Source organism: Drosophila sulfurigaster, chromosome 3 (genome assembly GCF_023558435.1).
Source record: "Drosophila sulfurigaster albostrigata strain 15112-1811.04 chromosome 3, ASM2355843v2, whole genome shotgun sequence".
Lineage (NCBI taxonomy): Eukaryota > Metazoa > Arthropoda > Insecta > Diptera > Drosophilidae > Drosophila > Drosophila sulfurigaster.
Genome location: NC_084883.1, coordinates 26,516,654 through 26,539,172, shown reverse-complemented (window position 1 = coordinate 26,539,172; position 22,519 = coordinate 26,516,654). Strand labels below are relative to the sequence as shown.

General features: G+C 35.3%; 4 protein-coding genes and 1 long non-coding RNA gene across 5 annotated transcripts; all 5 read right to left on the bottom strand.

Moving 5' to 3' along the window:
- Positions 1–872: 872 nt before the first annotated feature.
- LOC133842572 (angio-associated migratory cell protein) lies at positions 873–2,474 on the bottom strand. The gene is made up of 3 exons (XM_062275727.1): positions 1,506–2,474; positions 1,238–1,445; positions 873–1,179 (listed from the first exon to the last, which is right to left on the bottom strand). Exons 1-3 carry the CDS (start codon positions 2,368–2,370, stop codon positions 966–968), a joined length of 1,287 nt encoding a protein of 428 aa, XP_062131711.1. The 5' UTR covers positions 2,371–2,474; the 3' UTR covers positions 873–965.
- Positions 2,475–2,572: 98 nt separating this feature from the next.
- LOC133842571 (interaptin) lies at positions 2,573–4,699 on the bottom strand. The gene has a single exon (XM_062275725.1). The coding sequence runs from the start codon at positions 4,648–4,650 to the stop codon at positions 2,629–2,631; it is 2,022 nt and encodes a 673-aa protein (XP_062131709.1). The 5' UTR covers positions 4,651–4,699; the 3' UTR covers positions 2,573–2,628.
- A 2,618-nt stretch (positions 4,700–7,317) lies between these two features.
- On the bottom strand, positions 7,318–8,226 carry LOC133843056 (enhancer of split malpha protein). Its single transcript, XM_062276417.1, has one exon. It carries the CDS (start codon positions 8,122–8,124, stop codon positions 7,648–7,650), a length of 477 nt encoding a protein of 158 aa, XP_062132401.1. The 5' UTR covers positions 8,125–8,226; the 3' UTR covers positions 7,318–7,647.
- Positions 8,227–11,837: 3,611 nt separating this feature from the next.
- On the bottom strand, positions 11,838–12,782 carry LOC133842913 (enhancer of split malpha protein). Its single transcript, XM_062276213.1, has one exon. It carries the CDS (start codon positions 12,668–12,670, stop codon positions 12,176–12,178), a length of 495 nt encoding a protein of 164 aa, XP_062132197.1. The 5' UTR covers positions 12,671–12,782; the 3' UTR covers positions 11,838–12,175.
- Positions 12,783–15,304: 2,522 nt separating this feature from the next.
- On the bottom strand, positions 15,305–17,067 carry LOC133845119 (uncharacterized). Its single transcript, XR_009894696.1, has 3 exons — positions 16,940–17,067; positions 15,643–15,995; positions 15,305–15,575 (listed from the first exon to the last, which is right to left on the bottom strand). It is a non-coding gene; the product is annotated as an uncharacterized LOC133845119 (long non-coding RNA).
- Between the last annotated feature and the right edge of the window lie 5,452 nt (positions 17,068–22,519).

Here is a 22,519-nt window from a genome sequence, read left to right as displayed (position 1 = left end):
TAATCGTCTTATCAGCAGACTAAACTAATTAAATCCGCACTCGTAGTATTATTTTATACATATGTATATTCGAGGACTAGTATAAACCCACTTCATTAAGATTCGCGCTTAACCGTCTGATGAACTCAACACAGACCATCTAAATTGTCGCTTTCAGCAAGAGCGTAACGCACGCTTAGAAATCCCGAATGGAACTGATTGTGATTCTCGTTGTGATGCACAATGGCACAGACACTGCATCGGGAGAATAAAATACGAAAAGAGCTTTAATAAAAATGATAAAAACAGACCGTGCCACCAAATTTCAGATAATTGCCTAGCATTGTGTGGGTAAGTTTAAGCTTGCCGGCATATACAGACAGACATATACATACATACATATGTATGTATAATAGTAAATGATGTTTGGGTGCCAGGAACTATCACGACATACTGACTTGTACTTATCTCCCATATCCTAAATACAAATATTCATACTAGTTCTATCTAAGTGAGCGAGACTCTCTCACTACTTTTCCACGCATGCCCCGAACCGAAAGAGGGAATTTCACCCTAATAGTGCAGCTTGCATTTTGTTGCGCTCACTATTTAAAAATGCATTAAGCATGTCAAGTAGATTTTACTTACTCTTTTTGCATCGCTAAAGTAAACAGACTTTAATATGCTCAAGTGCCTTAATTACTTTGCTACTTAAAAGTGCAGTTAATACCATTTTGATCTGCCTCTAATGATGTCAACAAACATCGCTATATCTTATCAGTGGACTTTAATAGCAGTAAAACGAATTATACTATTTGAATTTTCAAATTGCACATACAATGTTAATATGACATCTTTTCTACACTGCAAAAGTAATTAGTTGAGTAATAATATACATTTTATATATACTTACTATAGCTTTATTTATTTTTTATTGAATATATATCAATATATATCGCATTTGTATCTTATTAAAATAATATTATCTACTCGTCTAGAGGTGGCATATTAAATATTTTCGCCGTGTTGTCCTCTGAAACAGTCAACAATACGTTCTCTTGAGGTTTATAAACAAATTCATATACATGATAATGGTGTCCAGTAAGCGTAAACTTGAGAGCGCCGGAACGAGCGTCATAGGCATTAATGTTTCCCTGAACAGTGGCTGCCAGCAAAGTAAAATCGCTAATCCATTTAAGACTGTAAAGGATTATGAATTAATCTCAATCATCTTTCGTGTTACTCGCAAATGACTTACCGCAGTATGCCATCGTTGGGCGCGGGACTCTCGCAAACTGAGCGGAGCGAATATTTGGCATAGTCCCATATGGAGATTTGGCCGTCCAGCGAGCCACATGCCACCAGTTTGAGGTCCGATGTCGCGGGTGCAAACTCAATGCACTCGATGCAGTGCTCTGAGTTCACCACGTTCACAGGTCCGTTGTTGGTACAGAAGAGCAGTTTACCTATCAAAACATTACAGATTTAGTCAGTAGATGATTATAGGTATGGTAAAGTATACGCACCGTTGCCTTCAGCGCACAGATAAAGCGGCGAATCTGTATCACAAGCGACCACAGCATGGGTAATTTCACCCAACCCCAATGGATGCTCCTCGCCTACCTCCATGAGCACTTGACATGACTTCAGGTCCCACAACTTCACCACTCCATTCATGTACACAGTGAAGAGTTTTTTGCCATCATGACTCAGCTCGCCGGCTGCACAACGCGATGATTGGCCAGGCAATATTTTGCATTCTCCACTGGGAATGCGCCACACATAGACCTCGCCGCTGTCGCTGCCTGCTAGCAAGACGTTGGCATTACGATGCCAAAACAGCCAGGCCATGTCGCTCATGGAGTACTCCCAGACCTTGCTCAAGATGGGTCGCTCGTCCGGCTGTTCGCAGACTTTGTAAACGAAGAGCTCACCGGATAAATCACCAGTGGCCAAGTAGCTGCCATCGTGGCTAAAATGCGCCTCGGTTATGGTGTCCTTATGTTCGGCGATTTCGAATAGCACATCGCCATTCTTTGTGTCCCACACATATGCGCGATCATCTTCACCGCCTGTCACAGCCCAATCGAATCTTGGATGCAGATTGCAGCCAAAGACGGGTGCGGTGTGCTTGCGGAATGTGACGACTGCATCATCGCGAATAGCTGCAATGCGTTCTCTGTCTTCTGCTTCGTCTTCGGCAGCCTCGTTGTCCATTTCGTCGTCGAAGCCATTCAGACCCAAACGTGCTTCTAGTTCGGCTAATGTTACCTCTTCCATTTCGAGTTCGTCATCGTCCAGAGGTGGATCACCATCTAAATCGATTTCCTCACCAATATCATCATCGTCGTCTTCGAAATCGGGACGATGCGGCGGTGTATTCTCACGCATAATGTGTGTAGTTAATTATTTCGTTTTAACTCGACAATTTTTATAACAAAACGACACGAAACGCCATCCACACACATGCACGTGTTGGGCTGCACAGCTGATTGTTCTTGCGGTGCTGCCAACTTGTTTGTAATTAGAATATACTAAGAATCAATGCTCACACTTTGGAATATACCAATTTCAAAATATAAAAAGCGCTTAAAAATATGCAACATTTTTTAACTTCCATTTTATGTATTTAAATAAATGCAGAGTTAATTATTTCAATGTTTTTTGTAATACATTTAATCTATTTTCTAACTGTTCTATAGTTGGTAATTTTCCTAAATCACAGGACTCGGAGCATTTTTTGGCCTTATCCTTAGATTCCTTGATTTCATTGTTGACTTCCTTCAAGCGATTCTCCAGTACATCGATGGTAGCTAACAAACGTTGTATTGAATTCTGACTTTGATTTTTCATAGTCTTTAATCTTGCTTCCAGGTAGTCTATCTTTTCTGAGTTTTTGATTTTCTGCAAGTTTGTAGAATTAAGCTTATGTTCCAGTTCATTAAGTTGACCCTCAATTTTATTGTTTATTTCAAAGTTTGTTGACTTGACTTTATCGAGCATTCGCTTACTATTGGTATAATTTTCAGATAGTTTAGATTGAATTTCATTCAGCATCTCTGATTGCCTATGTATGGCCTGAGTCTTTTCATCTAAGATAGGTCTTATATCTTTTAATCGATTTTCCAGGCGTTCCTTAGCATTATTGTCCTCTAATTTATTTGATTGATTTAAATTCGCTAACTGTAATTTGTTTAACTTATTGCGAAGGTCTTTTATTGCATTCTCTCGATCTTCTTTAATTTCTCTATGAGATTTCAAATTTGCATTATACAAAGCAATTAATTCTGGCATATCAGCTTTCTTTCGCTCTACAGAATCCAAGCAGTTTTGAAGGTCATCTTCAACTGCGTTGTACTCTTTTTGTTCGACTTCATCATTTTCATTTGGAATCGTTAAATTATTTATATTGCTTGACATCATTTGTTGTACCTCGTCTTCTAAATATCGCAGCTTCGATTGGAAAGTGCTTTTATTAACGGGGTTCTTTGAACATTTTACTGAGCATACTGAATTCAAGTCGTTTAATTGATTTTGTTCATTATTAAGCAATATTTCAGAATTTATTATAATTTTGTTAGTGTTTTCAATGCTTTTTCTCAATTCATTATTTGAGTGCTTTGAAAAATTAGTTGATGTAATGTATTCATTTAAAAGCATTTGAATATTTTTTAACTGATTGTTAGAGCTGCAGCAATTATTTTTAGTCATATTAGAATTCGACTGCTGGTGATAATTTTCAGATGCTAAAATTTTGATCTCCAGGTGCTCAGCATCCTTATTGAAATGTTTATAAAATTCAGTAGATTGATTGCTCGTAACACTTGTTGATGAAGTATCTATTAAATGATTCATCGCAGTTTGATATCTGTACTTGGCAGATTTTTCACTTTCTGCCCAGTTTTTGCAACATTGGGGACTTGTTTTATCAGAAATCATTTTTCTATTTAAAAACTCCAGTCGTATTACCAAATTTTGCATGTCGATCGAGGCGTTACCAGATGATTTAAATCCTCCGTTTTCTTCTAGGGAATTTAGTTGCATTATTGTGTCAATGTTATCATTGATGACTTCGAGTCTATCTCTTAGAATGCTATAGGGACAACAATCTTTGTAGAGATGTGTTTCTAGGGTATTCAAAATGTTTGGCACTCTGTTGGTCAAATCTTCTAAAATTGTATCGCATTTGAGTTGTTCATTTATCCATATTCCGATTTCCTGATTCTCATCACAATTATCGGTCTCAGAGTTGACATTATTCATCATTCTAGTTCTATTGCAGATAACCATCATTTTGATATGGAATAAATTAATTAGGTTAATTTTGATTGCGTTTCCACCGTCCAACTCTTCGATGACCTCAAACATATGTGTACTTAAGAACAGTTTCTCGACTTCTCGTTGCCAACGCCTCACATTTTGCCAATAAATTGTATTGTCTTGACTACTTTGATGCTTTGGAACACATTTCGCTCTTCGGATTTGTTCATCAATCTCTAAATTGTCTGAATCTTGATCTTCACTTTCATCGTCGTAGTCAGGTGGTGCATCCCATAGTAAATAGCACACCTTAATTATTTTCACACAGTATTCATACTTATTATTTTCCAAACTGGATCTTACGCTGACTTTTCGGTGATATTTCAGTTTGTTAGAGCTATGGTAAGCCATGCTCTCTTTAGTTGCAGCAAAGATTGCAATTAAAGTCAACACTTTGTTTCCAACCTATATATTTATATATAATTATTATTATTATTATTATTTAATAAGAAATGTTTTAGTTACCATCATCTACTTATAATACTGACTGCATCCATTACAGCTTCCACTCTTATTTATATAGTTCCATTACTTTAAAAGCTGACTAGCCAATTGATTAAAACCATATGCAATCGATTTATTTTACAACTAAATGGGAAAATTCTCTCATTGTTTGAAATACCGATAATTAAATGCACTAGAAAATATTTTGTGTTGGGTTGAATCTTAAAATAAGAATTTTTTAATCTTGAAAGACAAATTAAGAGTAAAAATTTTGTTTTAGGATTGTTTCAATCACTAAATTTAGTTTTTTAAATCAAAAAATTCTTAGATCAAAAAAATTCTAAATTTTCCAGATATTTTGTTTTTATGTAGAATAGTGATTTTAGTGATATTAGTTTTAAATATATAGAAAACATCCTGATTATTTATCTATCTAAGCAAACCTCATTATAATATAGAAAATATTGAAAGAAACTATTTATTACCACGCACTGAAAAGAATAATAGTAATAACGATCATCTCTATAATACCTTCCTTCCTATAATAAAAATTCAGTGTTGATTTGATATTCTTACTGTTGGTAACTAAAGATTAATTTACACTGTGTTTATTAATACTATTATTTATCGATTTTGAAAAGAACAACTCCAAATGAGCAAGTGAACCCTAATCCCTAGCTGACAGATTACCATAATTGACGTGGATGCTGCGGGTCCCTTTTGCCCCTCTCTATATGTGTGTGTGTGTGTGTAGTTACTTCACATACATACGAATATGATTGGATGTATGGTGTGCATGTGTGTCACAACGTTCGTGGATGAAAGAGTTTTGAGTTGGTTCGCTGGACCCTAATGTTAGAATCAAAGAATGCGCTGGCAGTAAACAATGGAGAGGAAAAATGTGATAAACACAAGCGAGGGTCAAAGGTCTCTAGATAAGAACAGAACTATTTACACAGAGCCCAAAACACATGTGCAGTCGAATCTACTTATGTATTTGTGTTTTCTTTTTTTTAGACGACCATGACACGACATGACTGACACAGCGTGAACTTGTCGGTTTACAACACACATAGGCAGACAGACATAAATTACATGTGTGTGCAGTATGTGCAGTGTTGTTATGTGATAACAACACTCGTATCACTCGCACATGTGTGTGTGCTGTGTATATACGTCACGGACATGTGTTTGTGTTTGTATTTGTGTTACAGCGCCCTTATCTCTCTATTTATGGTGGCCAGTTTTTCTTTTTCGCGGCGTCGACGTCGCGACCTGTATAAAATGTGCTGTGCTTCCGAGAGAGAAGTCAGTTCTCAGTGGAAACCGTTAACGACAACATGGCTCGATCGAGATCCGGAATTAAAACTCGATGCAATCAAAACTCGCAATTGAAGCATAGCTGAGGCATTCCAAATGCATCTCAGTTCACATTTGCGATACGAACTGTGACGAACATCCCCAGGGCTTGGCATGGCGGATGGAGCTTTAAAGGCGCTCTAAGCGCAAATCCCCACTTTAGTTATGGTTGGTGCAAAGCTTTAATCTAGTTGCTTGTTCATTCCGCTGGACATCTGGCCGAGGACAACAATCATCAGAACCGGGCATGAGAATAGTGCAATCTCTTTGCTGACCACACCACAAAATGCTGAGTGTGGCAGCGAAGACCCTTCCATGTGCAATATACTTTGTAAGATCTAGTGTATAAACGCTTACAACTTCTTTAAAGTTGTGGAAGCTATTTGGACTACAATTTAGGTTAGTTAAACTATGCTTAAGTTATTTTTATTTTTACAATTTTTACATTATTCATCAAACGACAACAAAATTCACGTCTTCCATTTTATGTTTCATATGTTTTTGTATGATTCATATGTTTTTATTGTTTATCTACTATGTACATGTAAATAAATTACTCATAGGAAAACAAATATTTTTGGTTTTTCAATTATTTTTCTGAAAAGGTTGTAAGATATTAGCAACTAGTGTCTTATGAAGTTAAATTAACAAATATTTACTTCATTGGTCTGTGTCATCTTCATGCTTCATGATGACGCTACTGCATATTTATATATTTAATTCCAAGGAAGTATTAAAGGTTTAAGAAGGTATTTTTTACAGCAATAGTTAAAAAACATAATTCCAAAACTATTCATAAAATATTACCTAAAAACAAGTTTCTTTTTATCTCATATATGTTCAGTTGTTTGTATATTCTTGTGTTTTATGATCACGCTACTATGTATCCGTTTCCCAACAATTATTTATAAGGTATTTTTGTCAGTAATAGTTTGAAAATATAATTCGAAAAATATTTATAAATTATATGACAAAACTAAATGTTTACTATGTCTTATAAGAAATATGATTTTTCATACACTAAAGTGTGTCAAGATTTCTCATTCTTTTTAGAATTTCAGCAGAAGACTATGATATAACAACAGCCTTCGCCGCGTGGTTCGTAAACGTGGCCTGCATTTAAAGGCATCTAAGTCAGTTCGACATCTTATCTTTTTTGAGCTGACTCTCTAAAATTTAAAGTCAAAATAAAATCAGAACGCAAAGGTATTTCAGTTAATATATATTGTTTTATTTATTTTTATAATACTTGGCATAAATTGCCACCTCATTTACAATTTTGTTTCTTTTATAAGCAAAAGAACAAATTGTTTACAATCAAGTTGCCCCACAAGCGACTTAAGCAATTAAAATATGACATTTTAATGCAAAGCCACGTGTTGATTTTTCCCATCTATACAGCGAACCCGGCTGACGAGATCAAAGTCGAAGTGCCCAAACTTTGATTTGTTAGACCACAGGCCTAACAGTCCCATCATCTTGTTGAACCCGTACCACGAATTGAAGAAGTTTAAACCCAGCAATGTGCTCATTGAAGTCTTCTGTTCACGCCTGAGCCCAACGATCAAGGAAGTTCCATTCGATGGCGTAGGGTTCGGCCGCCTTGGGCTGCAATGAGGTCCAGAAGAATGTGCCAGCATTGGTGCGTGCAAAGTGAACAGGCACATAGTAATCCTCTTGATCCATGGTCTGCAGTTGTCCAGAGCCATTCTCATTGTAGACGATGATTGCATCTTCCTTGGCGCACTGGCGAATCTCGTCGATTAGCTGATTCTCCAGATGCTCGTTGGCCATGTTATCCATGTCGTTGTTCAGCCAGTCGAATTCGGCTTCCTTCTCCTCCGATGCAATGTAGGAGCTGCGCTTTGGCTGTTTCGTCTTCATGTTAAAAACTTGACCCAAAAGCGGCTTGAGGAGGTTGGTAAGGCGTCGAGTGGGAGACACTTTCGATTTGTATGACGGCATCGACATTTTCTTGCTGATGCACTTATTGAAGTTCATTTGTTTGTTCAAAGACGACATCTTGACGTTCCGGCGTTTCTCAATGTTGTGTAAAAACTGTGAAGATATTTTTCTTGTGTGTTGTCACTGCGACAGTCGAAGTGTTTCTGATGCTCTCTCAAGAATGCTTGGCCTATTTATACACTCACCCTCAGAGCGGCGTAGGTCGCTCTTTCTCAGAGAGATGCTGCAGCATCTCAGCCAATCAGAGGGCTCGAAAGCAGCGCAGGTGGTAGAACAGAAATTTCTCACGTTCGGCACATAGTGCCAGGAATACCCGAAAGATGACAGGTAGGACCTTGCTTGGGTCTCAGGTCCTGGCGACTTGTCCCGAATCAAATAACGTCTGAAGCGTGGGAAACCCATGGCTACGTGTATCTTAGCAATTATCCTTGCAGGCTCCTTTATTTTGGACGTGGGAACCAAGTATTTCGAATTTTCGCATTTTCATCATTTTCCCTTTTTTTCTATTGATTATTGAGCCCTATTCAATAAGAGGCTGAGACATTTGTGTATCTTGACCAAAATTTGTTATACTTTTGAAATGAATTCAACCATGAATTGCAGATATTCATGTTTTCACATGCATATTTATATTGCAATCAGAGTATTTCTTGGAAAGCAAAGGTAAAAGTGTAGATTTTCATTTTGAGAAGATTTAGCATAAACAATTTTCGCAATAATTTGGTACGTTCTCAAGGATGGTTTTATATAACTTACTATTAGCAAAGAAGACATATAAGAGCAAAAACTCAGAAGCCACTCGGTATCTTCAAGCTCGCAAGACTGTACATAAAAACGCATCTTATTGATATGCACCAAAAAAAAAATTTGAATATTTTTTGTAAACTGCATAAATTGAAGAAAATCGAAATGAAAAGAAAACTGTACACTGCGTTGAACCGCATCTATAGTCAAGTCGACCCTTACGCTCATTATTATGTAGGGTTATTGTCTTGTTTACGAGTTTGCTTCGTCCCTACCTGTTTCAATGCAATATGAGATTTATTTTTGAACACCATAAGAACGAGCAACGAAAACAAAACCAAAGAAGCCCTAAGGTAACAGGTTTTTTTTTCGAAGACAACAGGTTTTGAAGTCTGGGGCACAGGAACAGGTAGCTAAGGAAGGGTTTGCTTCTATTTGTTATTCTGGAATTCAATGTTGTTTTTTTTCTGTGATTTCTTATAGCAAACACGCTGGCTCAATAAACAATGAGTTTGATAGAATTGGAAAATTTCAATTGTCAATGAAATAATGATAGGTTAACCGTCATATATGAATAATGAAAAGTTCCTTTCAGAGAGATTTACTGTTTCAAATGAAATGCATTTCAAAGTCAACGACCCAAGAGGAGGTTTTTGTATTGACAAAATAATGTGAAATCAAGTTAGTGTTTTTATTATTTTTTGATATCGGGGATGATTTAAATATAATTAATTTAAAAGCAAGTTAATTAAAGCTTTCGGTCTTCAGCCTTCAGGCTTCTCGAAAAGTCAACATCGCTGACACACCTCATTTGTAGTTGTTGCCATAAATCGGACGCTGGAGCAAGTTTGTTGTCGGTTGACTCCTTCCATTTGGCTTGTACAGTAGGCAGGCCACTTTAACGGCTTTCCTGATACTTTGGAAAGGACTGAAGTATCTCTTTTTAACGACAATTTGCTGGCAAGGGTCAGTTGAATGCGAAAGCAATTCGTAACTCATGACAAAAGAGAACTAAACTTGTCTGCGCCAAGATATGATTTGATGTTCATTTTTTGTAATTAATGGGTATTTATATGTTGCCCTCTAAAAATCATCCCTTGTTTTCTGTTGGGGATATTTTCCACCAATCACAGCGTCGCTAGACGCAGGTGTTTCTTTCGTATTTCGTATCTGGGATCGGTTTGTGTTGAGATTGCGAGTCACGCATTCCATTTTTGTGAGTCCTAAGTGGAAAGAAAGCAAGCAGGTAGCTGATGCGAGGGTCCTTACGCTGCACGTGTGTCGATCTCATGCCAGTGAGAAAAACCAAAAACCGAAACGTCGGTTACTTCGTGGGAGAGAATTATTTCGGTGCGGCAATCAAATAACAAATCCTCGATCCCTTTTCACTTTGTTGTGTGTATATTGTGAGTGCTATATTTGCGGAGGAGTTTATTTTCTCGAAAAATTCTGCCTTAATTAGTCTTTTCATGGATAATGGATTGACAGCCAAGTGTGGAGCCTTGAACCCTCTTTAAACACATGTTGCCACAGAAACTACTATCTACAGTTTATGACATTAATTACATTTGATATGGACCACTGCATGGAATTGGAGTCGGTGTCTGTGTGTGTCGGAATTGCCCGTTGAACTGTGTACTTTATCGAATTGAAGAAGCAATTATTTTTAAGATTACGTTTCGTTTGCAGTAAGTGAGGTTCAATTGCATTTCATATCAGCAATAAGTTCTGAGAAGAGCTACTTAGCACAAATTAAGCATTAGTTCTATATAGATTTTAATACCACAATGATGAGTCGATGCTGCTGCAGCTTAAAATAATAATCTATATGTATATCATAATAGAAAATTTAACTGATTTAAATAACATTTAAAATATGTCATGAAATGCTTAAGTAACTGACGTTATTTGAATTGAACTGTAACAAAATGTGAAGCATACTTTTGTGAGCTACAAAAAAAATGGAAATCACGTGTAATAAAGTATACGACAGGTAAAATTGGCATCCCTCGAAAGTATGTCTTATTATTTGAAAATAATCTTTACGGCTAAGATGTTTAACGGCGATTTTTAAATTGAAGATTGAAAATCATACCAAGAATAAGTAAAATGTTGTTTTTGTTTTAAAAAATGTTCTCTTTTGTGTTTTTAAGAATAAGTAAATACTTATTTTTAAAGAAGAAAAACAAAAATTAAAAATTAAATTAAAAAGAAAATGTAAATTATAGAAGAGTTCTTTATTTCATTTATTAAATATGTTTTATATTTTATGGTTAAATTTTTTTATTATTTGAGGAAATAAATAAATGAGAAAAACAGAAAACTGACGATTGACAATACTCTCCATTAATCAATTATTTTCTTTTACGCTCCTGTGTTTTATTCCAAGTATCATTAGGAAGAAGATATCAGCATTGTGTGAAATATGACAGTCATATAAGAGCCCCTATAAAGTGTAATTGCTTTGCCTTGGCTGTGATTCAGTCTATTCATTCTGTTTATATTCTGTTGATGTTGAGATTCATTGTTAGATTGTGTCGATCTCAGAACTGTAATTACCTACGTGTCATCCCTTCAATCTGATAGAGAATCATTAAATGATCGATACGAGTAACATAATAAACCTCTATGATTAGAGGTTTGCTTATGATTGATTTGATAATGTTAATACAATAAACATTCACGTTACGAGTATTCAAAATACAGTTTATTGTCTGTGCAGTATTTGTAGCAAAACCTATAATTAATTATTCCTTCAAGATATACATTTCATCTGATCGCAAAGCGAATTCATTTTGAACGGTTCATTATGATAAGTTATGGTACAAAAAGATACCATCTAAAACTTAGATTGGTTTGAACAATTTTTAATGAATATGCGGTTACCAGCATAGAATTAATTTCGCTACTTCGATAGAATAACTGGCATATTATTCATACACATATCTGTTGAAGTAACAGAGGCATAGTTAAACTGAAAATGCAATGGGAAATAAGAATTCAAAGTGATTTTGTTTTTTTCTAAGTCTAAATATTTATTTATATCTTAAAACTAGATTATTTTACATGGAAGACAATGATTCTTAGCCTAAAGTAACCTAACAAACAAACATGGAAGACAATGATTTTTTTTGTAATACTAAACTTAGAAAAGCTATTGGGAAATCACAATAATTTACAAGCTTGTTATTACATTGTTAAGTTGATACCTCAGTTGATGTACCGAAGAAGCAACTATACCCTAATATCACCCTGAGATTGCGGTCGTGCCATTTGGCATCACCATCTTGGCTAATTGGCTCAAGCTGGTGACACATGGTATTAAAGCTGAAGCTGACATCAGTGTTGGCCCAATTGGTGTTATTTAGGCCTGGACCCAACGGTCGAATCGTTCACGCATGTGCAGTTCTTGTTGTTGTTGCTGCTGCTGTTGTTGTCTTGCGCTGTCGACTGAAGTCCAGAAGAAGGTGCCGCTGCTGGTGCGGGCAAAGTGAACCGGGATGAAGGTCTGATCGGCATGAGCTGGGACAATGCGTTGCTGTTCGCCCTGTTGCACGATCATTGCCGCTTGATTGGGGCACTGTCGGAGATCATTGAAGAGACGCTGCTCCAGTTGCTCGTTGGCCATATTGTCACAGCTTGCCACCGAGTCTTTGCGCATGTCCTCCAGCGATGAGTTGATTTCATTCTGCGACTGCATCTCTGCCAGAGTTTTGCGTATGAGCTGCTTCTTCTTGATGAGGCGCAGCAGTGGTTTGACGAGTTTCTTCAGGCTCAGCATTGCCATTGTATGTTGATCTGATTTTTGCTGCATCATATTGCTGGTCTCGAACTTGTACTCCCGAGTGATGAATGACATTTTGCACGAATTTTAATTTAATTGAATCGAAATCTTGTATTGGAATTTGTTAGTTGTTACTGCAACAGGCGGATAACTTGCCACGTCGCTGGTCGATTGCGTTCTGATCTTCGGTCTGTCGATGGCCTGCTTTTATACGCTACGACATCGACGTCGGGACTCTCCCTGCTCTCTGGCTCTCTTTGTTCTGGCAGCCAATCAAAATGCGCCATTCAGGCAGGTGGTTGCACAACAGAGAGTCGAGAGCGCACAACAGGCCGAAAGATGGAGAGAGGGAGAGTGAGAGCGAGAGCGAGAACGAGAGCCTGTCCTGTACTTGCATGCGTTTCACAGATTTTTCAAGTGGAATTTTAGTTGGATTTTTTTGGATACGGTTTCGTTGCGACTCTCGCTACCTGCTGCACCCGAAATACCCAAGAATTCCTTGCTCAATTTTCATGTCTGATCCGAAATGGACAAGTCGATACTTGTACGCTGGAAAACCCGAACCCTAAGTGCAGAGGATTTTAAAATTCGACACACTATTCCGAGATCCCAAAAATGCCAAGGGACATGGGATAGGGAAAACAATGGCTTTGCGTATCTCAAAAGCAATCTATCTGTTTTTGGGAAAAATCTACTTGTTCGTCATTTCATTGAGACAGCCTTGTCGTGTCCTCCCGTTCGACTCGTAAATTGCCAATACCTTTCGGAACCAACCTGTAGGTAGCAAAAGTAACGTATTTTCTGTTTACCGGATTTTATTTGGGTTTTGAAGGTTAGTCAAAACGAATTAACGCGCTATTTGGGATATGGCGCGTCGTCAATTTAGCAGGTATTGGGTATACACAACCCTGTGCACTTTGTTTGTCATTGTTGTTTTAGGGATTTCTCAGTTGGTGCATGAAAAATTTACGACGCGGGAGATGCAACCCAAAATCTCAAAATTTTTGGAATTTTGTCGGCTCACTCTGTTTGTGAGTCCTTCTAATTGTTAGTTTTGTATCCTTCGGGTGTAAGGTTCATATTTTGTAACGTATTTTCCCTTAGCATATTCACATCAAAATAACGAAAAACATTTCATATGATAATGTTGTGCAAATATGCATACTGTACTTGCTTTCTATTTGCAGGCATACTACTACTATATAAATGTGTCTTTATACAGACCACATTTTGTTTAACTGATTAACATTTATATTTGCTTCCAATCACAATTAAATTAATAGCAATTAAATACATGCAAATGCTAATTAGTTGCATGTTGTTGATCACAGTATATTTACATTTACAATTTTAATAAATGCTCTATTTCGTAGTTCCAGTTTCATTACTATACTAAAACTGCTGTTATGTTATGTTTATGAATTAAACTGTTAAAATTTATGAATGATAATTGATGATGTCGATACACTAGACTACTGCCAGCTATTAGTTAGTCTGCATATATTGCTGAAGGCAATTTCGGCGAGATATTGTTATAGTACTATTTTCCTGCTGTACTGGTTCGATACTTAATAAAGAAGCTAATTATTTGAAAAAAAAAAAATATATATATATCAGTGTACATAGTTTTATTGTTAAAACAATACTACAATATGGAACAATGAGAAATGAGTGGGTCGAGAGATATCGGCTACATGATACCCTGTATTCTCGACCTTTACAACCTTATTAATTTTCTCAAATATTTAATATACATTTATAACACTTATTTAATAATAAAAAAAAAATTATCAATATAAATAAATATAATTGTGTTTGGTTTTTTAGAAGTTGAATACAGTTTAACCTCACTTGCCTTTGCTGAGACTACAGGGTAACTTAAGAACACTCCACAAAAATTTGTACAGAGGCATGGTACTCAAAATAGACATACAGTATGTCAAGAAACTCTTTACACACCGGAAAAAAACATATTTTTTGACTTTGCATGCAATAATAACGCCTTTGGTTATTATTTTTTAATATTTGCAAAAATAGCGAATAGTGTAGAAGCATAGATAACAATAAAGTAGAGTTTTTTTTTCTAACAAAACAGAATCGAAAACTAAAGTGTATAAACACTTTCTTGACAGTGTCAAAAATGTGTAAACTCATATTTTGTTGATTTAAAATGTTCCCTTTCGTTGTATTGTTTTTATTTTTGTACATACTAATTTAAAATTTGTTAAATAATAGATCTGCAAAAATATTAAAAAATAATAACCAAAGGCGTAATTTTTGCATGCAAAGTAAAAAAATATGTTTTTTTTTCGGTAAAGAGTTTCTTGACATACTGTACGTATTTAAAAAATTTGAGATGTGCAATGCGTGCTTTGGACTAATATTAGGAATTCTATGCATTATTATGAATGGGTAGGCATGAATCAATTACATTATTTTATAATATATAAATGATATAATGCTACTTAACAGGATCAGAGAAAACTCCTTCAATACATATTTTGCAATTTTAAAAAAGAAACAGATTTGCAAATAATAAATAAATTCTTTAAGTTCCTCTCATATGATTTTAATATATCATTCCACTAATCCTATGCACTTAGCACTTAAAAGTTATTATATTAATACACTAGATTCTTGTGATTAGCTTGATATGCGCGTTGTGTATAAAATAACATATAATTTATTCGATCTTCAAATGCATTCGAAATATTGTAGATACATAATTGAAACTGCAGTGTTTGTAGGGTGTTTGCTTGGAATCCTTATAAATGTAGTTGTTTTTATTTTGAATTGTATTTTTAACGGTTTCCATTTGTATACCGAGTACTGGAAATGTTGCACCCACGCATGCTTGAATAGATCTACAGTTTGTATGGGTTTGAACGTGACTGCCCTTGCTAAACTCTATAGAAATGACATGCACAAACTTGCTTCTCGTTTCTGTTTCTTTTTCAGTTCCAGGGGCGTCGCCCACGTTCTTAATTTTTTGAAAAGAAAAAAGTGTTGGGATTTTATGGGTCCTCTTTTTATTTTTGGGTACGTACGGATTGCTTGTTGATTTCCTATGTCCCTTATCTTGCAACATCATCAAGGCATCTCGGTGGCAATTGCTCTTCAAGGCATTCAAGTGATGGCAGTTATCCCTTCCTTACCCCGACTGCATTCGTTTTGGGTCATTTTAGGGTCCGTTTCATTAATTCCTCTTTTATCTTCTTTTTAGGCGTTTCTGGTGTTTCTACCTGCAGACTCTCGATCTGACCCTTGCACGTGTGTGACCCACTGCCACCACATCTAAAAATATACAATCGGGATCGAGTATGCAACAAAATACTTTCGAAAAGGGCTCGGCAATCACAATGCAACAGAAAGAATCATGTCCAATACAGCGTAATTGTAGCTATCCGGAAAGGGATTAAAATGCCAATGGCGATATTTATAAAACATTTTTGCCTGTGTAGATGTATACAAGGTAGAAAGTGTATGCGTGTGTGTGAGTGTGCGTGGATGACAGTCACTGCTCTATTCATGATTCACATCAATCAATTTACATTGTCATGAACTGCTTCTCTCAATCCGATATTCTCTACCTATTTACATTTAACCCAAAAGATATGCGTATACTGAATCCATAATGTTCTAGCTTAAGAGTCTGCTGAATATAATTATTGAAGACTGGCCTTAGAATTTAGTATTTAAAAGTAGAAGTTAAAGAAATACTTTGGTATGAGCAAAAACACCTACTTACGAGGGGTCTTAGTTGATTTGGCTGACAATCTCGTATATTTTACACTTTATGGTATATAGCCTTAGTATTTTAGTATATTTTAAAATTATTATCGCACTATTTTGCATTTGTTCAAAATGGTTAGCGGGTATCTCACAATCGAGCTCACTCGAATAGTTTAATTCTGTGAAAATTAAAATCGACTTCAATTCAATACAAATAACTTTCTAACTATCTTACGGTATATTACGAGTCCGATAAGATGCTGGATTTTAATCTTTAGTTGGCAAAGAATCTACACCATTTTATCTTTAAGGTGTTGTGGAAAACTGTACCTATAATTTATGAGAAAATACAACAGGTTGACAAAAGACAATAGACGAGGCGAGACATGTACCTGTGCTGATCAAGTGTGAAAAATCGCGTTGCAACATTTTTACAAAATTCTGGAAATTTCCTTACAGTTCTAAGAATGTCAACGCAAAGAAAGGACATTAAATGAAAAATACTCTGGCGCCGGCGTCCTGCTGGCACAACTCCCTTAACGATTAGCAGTCTACGGAAAATGCATACCTGTCTTAACGGAAAACATTACCTGTTAAATAAAAGATTTTTACATTGAGCCCAAGTGTAAATGGTGCAATGCAAATGGAGTTTTCTTCGGTCCTGTGTATGTGACAAGAAAGTTAAGTTTTTGATTTTTTTTTTGCTTTTTGTGTGTGGGGCCTAAAAGCATAATCATGTTGTCAATATCTTCAAGTCTATCTCAACGAACACTTAAAGGCTCATTAGCTACGTGCACTTCATTAAAATGCAACAAGGTTTTCTTGATATTCTTGAGAATCTAAAGTCAATATATTCGGATGTGATTTTCTGTAGTTTCTCTTGGTTCCGAAATGGGCGTACTCGACTATATCAGTTTACAACTAAAAATCGTTCTTCGCTGTAGACTAGCATCTGGGTTAGTTTATATTGCTGATTAGTAGAGATAATTCAAGCATGGTAAACACTTGTGTCTCGCCTATGAGGCATGCGAGAAGTGAGACACTTGAAACGGTTGAACACACAACCGATAGTTAATGACAAGCAATGCGATTCGAAATGGAGTTCAAATTCCATTTAGCGGCATTTAATTTTTCTGGAATGGAAATGCATGTTTCTACGCTGGGGTTTTTGAGGTTTGTGTTATGAATTGCACTTGAGAATTAAAACAGGGATAACGCTGTTGTCAAATATAACAGCGGTCGGGACACCAGATTTCGACTTCAATTTCGGTTTCGGCTCTGCGCCTTGTAATGTGATATTTGGGCACACAAATTTCTCTTCAATCTGTCGCCCAGAGTCTCACAAGTCTTCCAAATTCTCAAGTGTTGTCTAAGGCCATGAAAATGGATCAAGTTTCAACAGCGCAACTCGACTGTTCAGCAGGTTTTCACTTCAACCTCGACGATTTGTTATATATTTTCGCTAGCACTCAGAAATTAGTTGTCAAAATCAAGAACTTTTATATATATACTACTTATATGTGGTCCTTCAATATTTAAGAGTGAGATCCACCGAAAAAACTAATAAGCACAAAACCTAGAATTAGACCTCAACGGTTTTCGACAAAAAAAAAATTGAAACAAATTTTAACCCAATTGACCGTTGGCATTTTCTGGCTAACATTTTAACGTGTCGGCCACTTTCCTTTGTGAACACGTGTGCAAGGGTCTTTTCTCCTGTGGTGATCCTCAGTTGTGTCCCCTGCGGTGCCGAGTTTTATTGATTTCGATTTTTCTTTTGTTCTTTATGTTTTTTTCTCTTTTCGTTCGGACAGCTCTGTGTGCGTTGGTGTCCAGTCGAAACGTGTTTGTAACTACATATATAACAGCATAAAAACACATACATATACGAATGTACATATGTATATAACGTATGTATGTACACAAAGAAAACACATACAGTCGTAAATATATTCTTGATGTTGTGCCACATTATGTATGCAAGTGTTTTTGTTGAATATCAACAAACCCCGAATACAACCCCAGGACAAAATACTTATGGGACAATTGATGCTTGTATTTTATGACTGTTTCTTTAATTTTCATCCAATGATGAAATTATATCTGGTTGTGTATATAAGCATCCATGCGCATATATGTATGTATATGAATTCAAGCGTATAGTATGTAGGATTTTTATTTGTTTAACCTTAAAAGAGTTTATAACTTTGTGTCTGCATGAAATATATGTATCAAGCAGAAGGAGTCATCCTATAAAGTATATTCATATGTTCTAGATCGGGGTCAATAGCCGAGACCATATAGTCATGTCCGCCTATATTTATGTCCGTCCGTAAGAACACCTTGATCGATTCGCGATTCGATCGCGATTTTTGGTTCATACAATATTAACTACCTTATTTATATGATTTCTGATTATTTGATTGCAATCAGATAAATTGTTAAGAAAGATTTAAAAGAAATACTTTTGTATAAGCAAAAACGCATCTTTACAAGGGGTCTTAGTTGCTTTGGGTGATAATCTGCACTCTATGGTATGTTTTCAATGTAGTAATGTATCAAGAAGCATTGCGGTATATTATTTTGGTATATTTCAAAATTAATACCGCTTTATTTTGCTTTTATTCGAAATGGGTAGCAGGTATCTCATTGAAGTGAACACTAGATTGTAGCTTTCTTACTAATGGAAATGTTTGTGACAGGATGAGGTATATCCATGATTTTTATTATATTCTATATATTCATGATTACACAAGACGACAGAGTTATTCCTGTATGTAAGTATAATTCTCCATCTAAATGACAGACAGTCTTGTGAACAACTAGATCTCATAGACTGTAAGAGAAAAATGTACCAATTTTTGGCAAGACTTGTTATAGGCCCCGTTCGTCTTGTCCTTACAAATGGAAAATTGAAACTACAATTTTAAAATTGCAGACACATTTTTAAATTTGAATGATCTGTGTGTTAGTAATTGATGGTAATATAAATATTTTAATCTCTGCTTATGATCATTAATTTATAAAGTCGGAAAACACTTTGTGTCATACTCAATCACTATCGGCCGTAGAATGTTTAATATTTTTTATTTATTATATCAATTTCATAATAAATGTAATTATAGGAGCTGCATTTAAATATAATATTTCCAATTTATTTCTATTAATTATAATGATAGTTTCGAAACTACTAAAACTCTCTTATGATTTTTTTCCTTTGGACTTTTTAGAGCCATTTCGAACACATTTATCACAAATGTTGAAAAATGTGACTGTTTGCTTATTTGGATTTTTTCTGCTGCAATTTTAACATCTGTAAAAACATATGCTCCTGATATCCTATAGTAATGTTGAGGTCTTGAAGGTATTGGGAAAACGTTAGAAAAAAGCAGATATGCTCAAAGTTATTAAGATAATTAAAAAATTATAATATGTAAATACGTAATATTTGAAAAGAAGTAAAATTGACAATATTATTTATTAACATTTATGTGTTAATCTTCTTAGGTTGGTTGAACAAGATGTTTATTGGGAAATTAAGACGAACGATACACAAAAATACATTTTGAAATAGTTTTCACAAAGGATCTTTTGATATAATAAAGCCACAACCTTGGTCTCTTTTTGGGAAATTCACAAAAACCAAAATGTTTTCAGAATTGCTCATGGCTTTGATAAAATTAAATAAATAACAAGATCTTTTTTTATGTTTTTCTATTCGTATTTTGTAAAGAGCCGATCTGCGTCGGAGAGGCAATTTAAAAGATTATCACGTTAGGCTGTTGCTTGTATTTTTATCGCTGCTGAAAAGGGCATTTAAAATGAAATGAAATGAAATGAAACGAAATAAAATGGGACTTTGTTCCCGAGTCTTTGTGTAAACATGCATGGTATCAGTAGATTTTCTTTATCCTGTCGTGTTTGTGCCTGCTATTCGACTCTGGTTGAGTAGGCCATTATTCCATGTCAGTCAATGTTGTTCTACAGAAACAACTCCTTGTTTCCTTGTCGTTGTGCAGCAGAGGAGTGGAGGAGGAGAAACCTTTTTGCCGCTTCTAAATTCGAAATGGTCCAGCACCAAATTAGAGCTCGTTAAAAGGCACACTTTTGTCTTGTCTGCCTCAGTCTCCCCTACAATAATCCCCGATGTGCCTCATAGTCGACGACTCACGTTTCAACAGATTCTACTGGTCTCCTACCGGCATTGCTGTTGCCTATTAATAAGGCTGGTGGTTGGTGGCTGGTGACAACACGTGAAACTCCATGACGTCTCACTACGGCATACATACCTACCTCCAACCTACCTCCGATGCACAAAAGCCACAGCGAACACACAAGAGACAATTTCTAAAAATCTGTTTACAAATATTTTCAAAGCGAGCAAAACAATGCAAAACCTACAAACCGTTCTATTCTATGCGTGACTTTCTGCACCAAAGATCTCTGCTTCATTTGTATCATTTGTATTTTTTGCGTTCGATTTTCAAACAACAATTGACAGTCATATTTTCAAACTAGCAAACTATTCAATTGATGCATCCAAAAATATTTATCCATCAACAAGACACCTAAAGGTACTCGCAAACGTTAAGTTGGTAGTTGAAAAATCAATTATTATACTACACAAGTAATATGCTGTTCATTTATTATACATATATGTATATAGTCAGCTTAAAACTTTTTTTGTGTCTTCCAAATATAAATGAAACGTAATTATAACTATGTTATGATTACTAAGTCTTTCGAAAGCATACATCGAAGCAAGATAAGAAAATAATAGGAGCCATTTTCGGCTTGATCAGGGATATTCGCAATGCCTTTAAGAATATTATAATCTCCCAAATTTTTATGGGTTGAACCTTTGTATTGTTTTTTTCATTTCTTTACAAAGTATTAAGTGGTCTATTTATTTATTTATTATTCGCGCAATGGATTATAAGAATAGGAGAAAGAATAATATATATTATAATAAAAAACTAAGTTAATTAGATTTAATTTTTAAGAAGGCACAAAAAAGTTAACCATGCCCCATTACTCCAATCATTTTTTGCAGTAATCTTCAATCAAATGCGTTGAAATAAATATATATAACTATAAACATATTACATATAAAACAAATTAGATTTATTTATTGATTTAGAAAAAAATTAAATATATTAGGCTGTCGTCTGTTATGAAAATTTTTTAACAAAAAGTTTGCAAAATTGTCCGAGCTAAGAAGTTAATTTAATTAAGAGTAAACAAAATAAAAGTTAATGTTTGTAATGTGCGCCTCTTAAATAGTTAAAGCTTAAATGTTGATAAATATAAACAATCTGTTTAATTTTCAATAGATTGTATTTCTTTATATAATCCGCTGCTCAAGTTATATTGTGAACTTAAAATTGTCTAGCATACTATCATATGAATATCTCAGGAATATTATTAATTATATATTATGTACACAATTGGAATTCTTGAAAACTTATAGTCTAAAAAAAAACAATTCGTAAAGAGAACTCATATGTTCAACCATTAGATAAGGTAATTAAAATAATACATTCATATGTAGTAAAGTAATTTTGGAAGCTAGAACGTAAAGGGTACGAATAAATTGCAAACTGTATCAATGAATTTTTCTACCGAAATTAACTTTTTAAACAAAAGTTTGATTTCAAAATTTAAATTGTTTAGCAATTTTACTGGTATTCTGTACATATGAATATCTCAGCATCATTATGGTATTAAGAATTTATATTATGTTCTCAATATTAAGTAATTAACTGATATACATATGTACATATACATGGTGCGCCATCTAGACAGGGCCTATAGAAATGTTTAATAACTCCGCCATTTTTCAGCCTATTTTGACAAGCCAGCCAGATTCTGAAACGTCAGTCTATGCCATTTTAGACATGGATCGACTCGCAGCAAAAAATCGGGCTGAAATTGTAGCGCTGTACATCGAAAGCAATCGTTCAATTGCAGAGCAAGTTCCCAGGACGCGTTGTGTCAAAAAAGGGTGATTTGGAGTGGCCTCCTCGTTCGCCGGATTTGACGTCACCGGACTTTTTTCTGTGGGGCTACTTGAAGAGTAAGGTGTATGTCAGCAAACCGAAGACTATTGAACAACTAAAAGCTAATATCAAAACTATTGCTGCTATTACACCCGAAATGTTGTCAAATACAATGCGAAATGCCCAAAAAAGG